The following is an 11,210-nucleotide window of genomic DNA, read 5'->3' as shown; positions in this document are numbered from 1 at the left end:
ACTCCCTACCTACACTCACCTTTCCTGGCCCCATCCCCGCCTCTTCGACCTGTTTGTTTCCTCTCCACCTCTCCTCTCCTCTATCCCTCTTCTATCCGCCTCCCACTCTCTCCCTATTTATTTCAAAACCCCCTTCCCCTCCCCCTTTTCTGATGAAGGGTCTAGGCCCGAAACGTCAGCCTCTCTGCTCCTATGATGCTGCTTGGCCTGCTGTGTTCATCCAGCCCTGCACCTTGTTGTCTCGGATTCTCCAGCATCTGCAGTTCCTACTATCAGCTGCCATGAAGAGTTAGTTCCAGTATTCTGATTGGCTGCTCAATTTACACACAGACCTGCACTCCATCGCTTTAGTCATTGGTGCTCAGCACTAACATCAGGGCAGCAAGGGGATAAGGTACACTGAGTTCACTCCACATTCTCCTTCCTCACAAAGAAACTGAGGCACTGAACTGGAGGAGGTACCACAGACAGTCGTCCCACTGTGGGAGTTCAAGATGAGGGGGGAGGTGCACGTGCCTCTGGGTGCAATACACCCACCATGTCCAGGCACTCTTCAGACAACCCTAGGGGAAATTGTACTATTGAAACGCCAAGGCCAATGGGCTCCACTGTGGGCCCCTCCAGCCCAGCTGCGGACACCATGACTGCACTGGATGGGAAAGAAAGAAGACAAGAATGACACCTCACAGTAGCGATGTTTTCCCAGTTATAACTAAATGTTTATTTTCCATCATCATCTGCGTTTGTGGTTCTCTGTCCACCACTACTGTAAGATAAAAGGTACAGAGCTCCACCTTCCTTCACATTACATTACCTTCAATGGTGCTTCAGCAGCCCCTGCACTTTATTACAGGCAAACAATAGATGGCAGTTGACTGCAACTTTGTCAACTCAACTCAACTCAATTTTTGTAGATGGATAAACAGGCCCCGCACGGCACCAACACAGACTGCACCACACGCAGACCCTGCACTGCACCAACGGAGACACCGTACGGCACCAGCACAGACATCGCACTGCATAAACATAAGGCCTGCACTGAACAAACACAGACTGCTCTGCACCAACACAGAAACTGCAACACACAAACATAAAGACTAAGCTGCACCAACACAGACCCAGCACCACTCAAACATTAGCCCAACACTGCGCACAGACCCTGCACCATACAAACACAGGCCCAACACCACACACACACCTGCACCATAACACACGGTGCACCATCCAAACACTATACCCATACTGGACCAACACAGACCCTGCATCACACAAACACATCACCCACACCATACAAACCATAAACTACAAAAATGTAGACCCAACAATGCACAAACACAGACCCAGCAACCCACAAACACAGATCCAGCAATGCACACAGAGACTGCACCACAGAAACACCTGCACCATCCAAATACAATACCTGCACCACACAAATCATACACCATAAAAACGCAGTCCCTGCACTGCACAAAGACCCTGCATTGCACAAACACAGATCTTGCCCCTCAGAAAGACAGACTCTGCACCACAGAAACACAGACCCAGCACTGCACAAACATAAGCCCTGCTCCATACAAACACAGACTCTGCACCGCACAAGCACAAGCCCTGCATGGCAAATGCACAGGCCCGGCACCACGCCAACACACACCCTGCACCATGCCAACATGCACTTTGCACCGCGCCAACAGAGACTGCAACACATAAACATAAAGACTGTCACACCAACGCAGACCATACAGTGCATAAACACAGTGCCTGCAATGCACAAACACAGAGTCGGCACCACACAATACAGCCTCTGCACTGCATAAACTTAGACCCTGGACACAAAAAAATGACTGCACTGCACTACTTGGACTGTGAGTCTTGAACAGCGCAATGTCAATGTCAAGAAAGGCCTTGATTTACTTCTCAGCAATTCACCCAAATTTCTCACCGTAGCCTATGTTTGTAAAGGTCTGGGGTATTTCTGCCCCCAATTTTGAGTGGGAGACCAGTTGTCTCTGACAAAGATACTCACAAATAGAAGCATCGTGACTATTTTTATTCATTCATGTGTCTGGTCTTTGCTAGCTGGGCCAGCATTTCTTGCCCATCCCTAGTTGCCCTCGAGAAGGTGTTGGTGAGCTGCCATCTTGAACCGCTGCAGTCTTCGTGCTATAGGTAGACACACAATGCCCTTAGGGAGGGCATCCCAGGATTTTGATTCAGCGATACTGGAGGAATGGTAATATATTTCCAAGTCAGGATGGTGAGTGGTTTGGAGGGGAACTTGCAGGTAGTGGTGTTCCCATGTATCTGCTGTCCTTGTCCTTCTAGGTGGAAGTGGTCATGGGTTTGGCAGGTGCTGTCTGAGGATCTTTGGTGAACTTCTACAGTGCATCTTGTAGATAGTACACCATACACATTACTGCTACTGAGTGTCGATGATGGTGGGATTGGATGCTTATGGATTTGGTACCAATCAAGTGGGCTGCTTTGTCCTGGATGGTACCAAGATTATTGAGTGTTGTTGGAGCTGCACTCATCCAGGCAAGTGGGGAGTATTCCATCACACTCCTGACTTGTGCCTTGTAGAAGGTGGACAGGCTTTGGGGAATTAGGAGGTGAGTTACTCACTACAGTATTCCTAGCCTCTGACCTGCTCTTGTAGCCGTGGTGCTTAAATGGCAAGTCCAGTTCAGTTAATGATCAACAGTAAGCCTCAGGATATTGATAGTGGGGGATTTAGTGATGGTGATGCCATTGAATGTTTAGGAGCAATGGTTTGATTCTCCCTTCTTAGAAATGGTCATTGCTTGATGCCTGAGTGGCACAAAAGTTGCTTGCCACTTGTTAGCCCAGGCTTGGATCTTGTTGCATTTGGACATGGACTGCTTTAGTATCTGAGGAGTTGCAATTGGTACTGACCATTGTGCAATCATCAGCGAACATCCCCACTTCTGACCTTATGATGAAGCAGCTGAAGATGGTTCAACCTAGGACATTACACTGAGGAACTTGTGCAGAGATGTCCTGGAGTTGAGATAACTGATGTCCAATAACCATGACCATCTTCCTACATGTCAGGTGTGACTCCAACATGCAGACGGTATTCCGATTGATTCCAGTTTTGCTAGGGCTCCTTGACGCCACACTCGGTTGAATGCAGCCTTGATGTCAAGGGGTGTCACCCCCTTACATATTGTTCAAGTCTTGCTGCACTTGAACATGGATTACTTCAGTATCTGAGGAGTCACCTCACCTCTGGAATTCAGCTCTTTTGTCTATGTTTGAATTAAGACTGTAATGAGGCTAGGAGCTGAGGCCCTGGCAGAACATAAACTGGGCATCACTGAACAGGTTATTGCTGAGCAGGTGCTGCTTGATAGCAATGTTGCTGACACATTCCAGCACTTTACTTATGATCATGAAGGGTCAAGCATGAAGGAGAAACCAAAGGAAATCCTTACTAGTCAGGAAATAGTATTGGGGAAATTGTTGGGATTAAAACCCAATAAGTCCTAGGGGCTAATGCTCTTGCATCCCAGAGTACTTAAGGAAGTGGCCCTAGAAACAGTGGACACATTGGTAATCATTTTCCAGCATTCTATAGACTCTGGAAGAGTTCCAGTGGACTGGAGGGTGACTAATGTAACCCCACTTTTTAAAAAAGAAGGGAGAGAGAAAACAGGGAATTATAGGCCAGTTGGCCTAACATCCATGGTGGGGGAAATGCTGGAGTCAATTATTAAGGATGTAATAACTGAGCATTTGAAAAGCAGTGACAGAATCGGTTCTAGTCAGCATGGATTCCCTAAAGGGAAATCATGCTTGACAAATCTTCTGGAATTTTTTGAGGATGTGACCAGTAAAGTGTACAAGGATAACTCAGTGGATGTTGTGTAACTCGACTTTCAAAGGGTTTTTGACACGATCTCACACAAGAGATTAGTAACTAAAATTAAATGGTATTGGGGGTAATGTATTGATGTGGATAGAGAACTGGCTGACAGACAGGAAGCAGAGAGTTGACATAAACATGTCCTTTTCAGAGTGGCAGGTAGTGATGAGTTGGGTACTGCAGGGTTCAGTGCTGGAACTTCAGCGGTTTACAATGTATGTTAATGACTTGGACGAAGGCATCAAATGCAATATCTCCAAAACTGGCAGACGACACTAAGCTGGGTAGCAGTATGTGCCATGAGGAGGATGCTGCGAGGCTGCAGGGTAACTTGGACAGGCTGGCTGAGTGGGCATATACTTGGGCAATGCAGTATAATGTAGATAAATGTGAGGTTACCCACTTTGGTGGCAAAAACAGGAAGGCAAATTATTATCTGAATGGTGGCAGTTTAGGAGAAGGTGAGGTGCAATGAGACCTAGGTGACATGGTGGAACAATCACTGAAGTTTGACATGCAGGTGCAGCAGGCAGTGAGGAAAGCCGATGGCATGCCGGCCTTCATAGCGAGAGGATTTGAGTATAGAAGTAGGGATGTCTTGCTGCAGTTATACAGGGCCTTGGTGAGGCCACACCATGAGCATTATGTGCAGTTTTGGTCTCCTAGTTTGAGGAATGACATTCTTGCTATTGAGGGAGTCCAGCAAAGGTTCACCAGACTGATTCCTGGGCTGACAGGACTGACATATAAAGAAAGACTGGATCGACTGGGCTTATACTCGCTGGAATTTCTTCACTCAGTGAGTTGTGAACTGTTGGATTCTCAACCACAGAAAGCTGTTGGTGCTGGTTCTTTACATATATTCAAGAGGGAATTTTTATACTCATTCATGGGTGAGGGCATCACTGGCTAGGCTAGCATTTATTTCCCATCCCTAAATTGCCCAGGTGGCAGTTAAGAGTCAACCACATTGCTGGATATGACCCTTGTGGCTAAAGGGATCAAAGAGTATGGAGAAAATGTGGGAGTGGAATACTGAAATTGCATGATCAGCCATGTTCATATTGAATGGTAGTACAGCCTCAAAGAGACGAATGGCGTACACCTTGCACCTATTTTCTCTGAATCTATGAATCACAAATAGACTGATAGAGCTAAAATTGGTCAGGGTGTATTTGTCCTGCTTTTTGTGCACAAAGTACCCTGGGCAATTTTCTGCATTGCCAAGTAAATGTCAGTGTTGTAACTGAACTGGAACAACTTGGCTAGGGGAGCAACATGTTCTGGAGCACAAGTCTTCAGGATTATTGTCGGAATATTGACAGGGCCCAGAGTCTTTGCAGTATCCAGTGCCTCCAACACTTTCTGAATATTACGTTGAGTGAATAAAATTTAGCTGAAGACTGGCATCTGTGATGCTGGGGATCTGTGGAGGAGGCCAAGATGGATCATCTACTCGGCACTTCTGGCTGAAGATTGCTGTGAATGCTTCAGCCTTATCTTTTCATTGATGTGTGGGCTCTTCCATCATTGTGGATGGGGATATTTGTGGAGCCTCCTCCTCCAGTGAATTGTTTAATTGGCCACGGCCATTCAAGACTCTGAGCTTCCAGTTGCATGTTCCCTGGCCAACACTCTGTATCAGGCTTCCTGCAGTACTCTAGCATAGCTCAGTGCAAGCTGGGAGAACAGCACCTCATTTTCTGCTTGGAAATTCTGCAGCCTTCTGGATACAACATCACTTAGGGCTTGAGATCCTCCCATGTCCTCCTCCCAATCCCACGTTCCAGGCCTTTTATATCACATACTATTAACAACTATTAACATCTAACAACCATTAACAACTATTCACCCTCCCAGCCTGATCATTAGCGACTCCTTTGTCTGTCCAACTGTCTTTCTCTCTCTTTGGGCTCTATCCTATCGTTTACTCCCTAGCCTACCCGCCTCCCTATTTTCTGCATAAAGACCAACATTTTCCAAGCTACCATTGGTTCTGTGGAAGGGTCACTGGACCCAAAACGTTAACTCAGATTTCTCTCCACAGATGCTGTTAGACCTGCTGAGCTTTTCCAGCAATTTGTGTTTGTAGATCATTCATGACTGGTTGTGACAGGTATGCAGAGCTTAGATCTGATTTGTTGGTTGCGGGCTCACTTATCTCTGTCTATCACTTACTGCTTATGCTGTTAGCCTGCAAGTGTTCCAGTTTGGTAGTTTCAACAGGTTGGCATGTCATTTTTAGGTATGCCTGGTGCTGCTCCTGGCATATCCTCCTGCACTCTCCATTGAATCAGGTTTGATCCCCTAGTCTATAATAAAACAAAGAACTGTGAATACTGGAGATCGGAAACAATCAAAAGCAGAAACGGAAATTGCTGGAGAATCTCAGCAGGCCTGGCAGCATCTGTGGAGAGAAAAAAGTTAACGTTTTGAGTCCAGTGACCCTTCTTCAGAAGTTCAGAGTTTCTTCAGCAATTTAAAGTTTTTGACTTTAATCTCCTGGCTTGTTCGTAGTTTTGTAGATTCATACAGTGCAAAAAAGGCCCTTCAGCTCATCGAATCTGTGCCGACATAATCCATATCCACAGAATCCCTTCAGTGTGGAAACAGGCCACTCGGCCCAACAAGTCTACATCGACCATCTGAACAGCATCCCACCAGACCCATCCCCCTATCCTTTCCCTGTATTTTCCATGGCTAACACACCTAACCTACATCTCCCTGAACATTATGGGCAATTTAGCATTGGCCAATCCACCTAGCCTGCACATCTTTAGACTGTTGGAGGAAGCCAGAGCACTCGGCAGAAACCCATGTAAACATGGGGAGAATGTGCAACCTCCACACAGACAGTTGCCCAAGGGTGGAATCAAACCCAGGTCCTGGGCGCTGTGAAGCAGCAGTGCTAACTACTAAGCCACTATGTCACCTCCATGACTACCACTAAAAGTGCACTAATCTCAACTTCCTGCATGTGTCCCATATCCTTGAATGTTGTAATATTTGAAGTACTCATCCAAATATTTTTTCAAGTGTGTAAGGTATCCAGCCTCCACTACCTTCCCAGGCAGTACGTTCCAGATTCCCACTACCCCAATGGTAATGGTTCAGTGGGGTATACACCAGGCCATGAGGTTGAAGATTGTGCTGGGGTACAATTCTCCTGCTGACAGCCCTCAGCACCTCACAGATGTCCAGTCTTGCGTTGATAGATCTGTTCGAAGTCTGTCCCATGCAACATGATGGAAGATATTCTTAACGTCTGGATCCCAAAAATAAACAGAAGCCTGACACAGAGTCTCAGTGGTCAAGTTTTACCTCCAAATGTCTATAGGCTGAGGTAACGTTTTAGCTCAGGAGTTAGCCTTCGATTCTATGGAGCACACCTTGTTTCTATGATGCAAATGCTCAATAATGTGATGAATGGTCAGAATGTGTAATTCTCTGTTGAATCTTTCTCAGGACATTGTCCCTGGTGGATTTATTGGTTAACCCCTGTAATTAATCCTGGCAATAGCTGTGACCATTCCAACTCATTGAGCACCGAAATAATCACCCATAGGATTGACTGGTCTGCTGAGATTAACAGCACCAATCACAATTGGGTTTATTCATCAGACAACTTCACAAGGTAAGAATCAATCTTATCGTGGCTAGTCCTGTTGATATGGCACTTTATGAATGCATTGTTTGGTTATATGGTCTTAATCTCCAGTCACATGATCTTAAAAATCCCTTCACATAAAGCTGGACCCACAGGGACCATAGTATATATGCTCAGTTAGGTGACTACTTATTGATTTTACATAGATCAGATTGATACAGTTCCATGTCTCTTCCCTAAGACGTTTAAAAGAGATAATGATACCAGCAATCTCTATTCATTTCTATTCGTGTTCTGACAAGAACAGATGATATATCACCCTGGGTGCTTGTTTTTCACTGGCACAGTCTCAGTGGGCCAAAGGGCTCTTTTCTGTGCCATAGACCTCTATGAGGCCATGTTTAGTCCAATCACATATAGGACCAGTGCAGAGAGAACTTTAATCTGCACCTAATCCTGTTTCAATTTGGGGTATGGGAGACAGTCAGTAACCTCTGTGACACTTCAAGTAAATGAAGGGTACTGTTCTGTTCAAACTCCAAACAAATTTTCAATCTCATTGAACAAAAGAAATGAAAGAAATGCAGATGCTGAAATCAGAAGCAAAAGCAGAAATTGCTGGAAAATCTCAGCAGGTCTGTCAGCATGTGTGGACAGAAATCTCAGTGACCCTACAGTTCTGAGGAAGGGTCACAGGACCCAAAGCATTAACTCTGTTTTCTCTCTACAGATGCTGCCAGACCTGCTGAGATTTTCCAGCAATTTCTGTTTTTCTCTCAATCTTATTGTCCAGATCTAGCTTTATTTATTACAACCTGGTAGTTGGCATCAGGTAGTGGCAGGGTTTCGCAGTATCTTCAGGGAGAGGATATATTAGGGGTGATTTGAAGAGCAGTGAGTGATCAGTGACCCCTGGGGCTCTGTAGGATTAAACACAGCCAGAGCAGCTTATGGAATAGTGAACATAATGGACCACAGTCCGGCTGGGGACATCATTGGCTAACACAGAAGTGAATGATATGTGTGTGTTCCTGTGCTAATATATGTTATGTGATAAAAAATGAAAGAACTGTAGATCCTGTAAACCAGGAAACAAAACAGAAATTGCTGGAAAAGCTCAGCAGGTCTGGCAGCATCTGTGGAGGAAAAAACAGAGTTAACATTTCGGGTCCGGTGATCCTTCCTCAGTACTGATCTGAACTTAATCAGTTCTGAGGAAGGGTCACTGGACCCGAAATGTTAACTCTGTTTTTTCCTTCACAGTGAATGATGTATGTGTGTGTTCCTGTGTTCAACAGCAGCTGATACATGGGAGAGAATGTTATGAATGGAGCACAAGTGCAGTGGTATGCGGGAGTTAGTGTAGAGATGGGCTACAGGCAGTATTGTGGAGAGGTTTTCAAATCATTGCCCTGGTGGTGTAACAGAAGAGCTGAGTTAACCTAGTTAGTCCATACACTTTATCAAATACACCCACATTCATATTTCTCCTTTCGACATTGTTCCTAATAGTGTCCGTTTATTCAAACTATCAGCCCCACCAAATTCTTCCAAATCTAATAATGTCACCAGTACTTACTCTTTAAGTCAGCTCTTCTTTAAACTGACAATAAGTGTATACAGGATGTGCTGAAGCTCCTGAGTAACTCTGTAATCCTGTGAAGAATCTGGGATTTTAGCCTCATTGGGCCATACTTCTGTGCGGTCAGGGAGACACAGTGGGAGACTGTATGATGAAGGAATCAATTCTAACAGTTTCAAATGTTATTTACTGACAACCCCAATTGATAATTAGATATTATAAAAGCAATATTAATGAGTATGGAGCTGGAGGAACACAGCAGGTCAGGCAGCATCAGAGGAGCAGGAAAGTTGGAGTTTCGGGTCGGGATTCTGTGTTCCTTCAGCTCCACACTGTGTTATCTCTGATTCCAGCATCAGCAGTTCTTGCTATTGCTCAATATTAATGAGTAACTGCTTTCCACAACCTATCATTATCATGGAGGGAGTGGGATTGCCTTGGAAGATCACAGTTTAATTGATAGCTCAAAGAAGATATTAAATGTTTAATAATGTTTAAAAGAACAACTTGGACAAAATTGCAGAGAAACAAGGCAGGTATTTTTAAACAGCTCACTTCAGCACTGGGCAGTTCTAGCCACTTCTAGGGGTAACAGTCCTGACTCCATCACACAACCACTGCAACCAGCATCCACACCATGCCATGCACAACACTTTCTGCTGATACTGGTGATCCACTCTATTGTGTCTGGATTCACAATGAGGAAGAGTACAGCCAGCAGATTGCTTTCCACTGGAGCTTAGAGATGGACAATTAAATCCAAACTAGTGTAAACCTGATTAGAGATGAGCACAGGTTTAACTCGGGAAGATGTAGCTGTGTTCCCTCAGAATGTCAGCTTTCCCTCAGCCACATTGAATTCCATAAACCTTATTGTACAGAAACAGACTGGTTAACTGGTTGTGACTAAGTCCCACATCAAACTGTTCCCTCCCTATTATAGTAAGGTGTAGAGCTGGATGAACATAGCAGGCCAGGCAGCATCAGAGGTGCAGGAAAGCTGACATTTCAGGTCTGGACCCTTCTTCCCTCCCTATTATATCTCAGTTTATTGTCAGCATGCTCTTTTTTCATCCTGCACCATTTTTCTAAATTCATCATAAATATGTAAACATCGTTCACCTCAACTACTCTCTTGGATTATGTTCCACATTCCCACCGCTCCCTGTGTTAAAGAGATTTCTCCTGAATTGCCTCTTGCGTTTATTTGTGATATTTTTCTATTCTGCTTTCCTTGCCCGTCCCAGGACAGAGAGTGCGTTTGTTGAGTTCACACAGTACAGCCGGGATGTGGATCTGTATGCTGTGGTGACCTTACTGGTCGTCTTTCAGCCCACGTTGCCTGTCAAACCAGTTGTCGTTATTAAACCTATCTCAGTGCTGAGCTCAAGTCGCGGGGTGGACCTGTTGCTGGTGTTGATGGTAAATATTATTTTATAACACTAACAAAGAACCTGCTGAATCACCCATATACAATGTGCAGGAAAGACAGCCTTCCAGCAGAGAGGACAGCTTCAGTTCAGTTGCACACATTGCTGTACAAGTGCTGTGCGCACTTTGTAGTTGAGGTTATGAGGGATCGGCCTATCTCTTGAGTCAGCACTTGAGATTTAAACCCCACTCCAGGACTTGGTTTGGGCTGCCACTTCAGTACAATACTGAAGGAGTCTGAGCTGAAGTCTTTGATGAGACATTAAAGTCTTCCTGATTTCTCAGGTAAATATAAAATACTGCCATTTTTAAAACAACAGAACATTTCTCTCCAGTATCCTGGGTTAATACTTATCCCTCAGCCAACACCTTAATTAAAATATTAATACGCCATTATCTTGTTTCTGTTCATGGTGGTGGTGGGGGGGGCTTGCTTTGTGCAGCTTGGCTGCCACATTTCCTACATTGCAATAATCACCACATTTCAAAAGTATTTTGAAAACTGTAAAACACCTTGTGAATTCCGAGATAGTAGGAACTGCAGATGCTGGAGAATCTGAGATAACAAGGTGTCGAGCTGGATGAACACAGCAGGCCAAGCAGCACGAGAGGAGCAGGAAAGCTGACGTTTCGGGCCTACACCCTTCTTCAGAAATGGTGCTGCTTGGCCTGCTGTGTTCATCCAGCTCGACACCTTGTTATCT

General features: G+C 45.0%; 1 protein-coding gene across 1 annotated transcript in view; it reads left to right on the top strand.

The window, feature by feature from the left end:
* pkd1b (polycystic kidney disease 1b) overlaps window positions 1–11,210 on the top strand; it is a 196,357-nt gene that overhangs the window by 160,064 nt on the left and 25,083 nt on the right. Inside the window, exons 32-33 of the mRNA XM_048611156.1 lie at window positions 7,352–7,520; window positions 10,323–10,497. Coding sequence (XP_048467113.1) covers window positions 7,352–7,520; window positions 10,323–10,497 — 344 coding nt within the window. The remainder of the gene's footprint in view (window positions 1–7,351; window positions 7,521–10,322; window positions 10,498–11,210) is intronic.

This window comes from Rhincodon typus, chromosome 23, assembly GCF_021869965.1.
Source record: "Rhincodon typus isolate 14 chromosome 23, sRhiTyp1.1, whole genome shotgun sequence".
Taxonomy (NCBI): domain Eukaryota; kingdom Metazoa; phylum Chordata; class Chondrichthyes; order Orectolobiformes; family Rhincodontidae; genus Rhincodon; species Rhincodon typus.
This window is presented reverse-complemented; position numbering and strand designations above follow the sequence as displayed.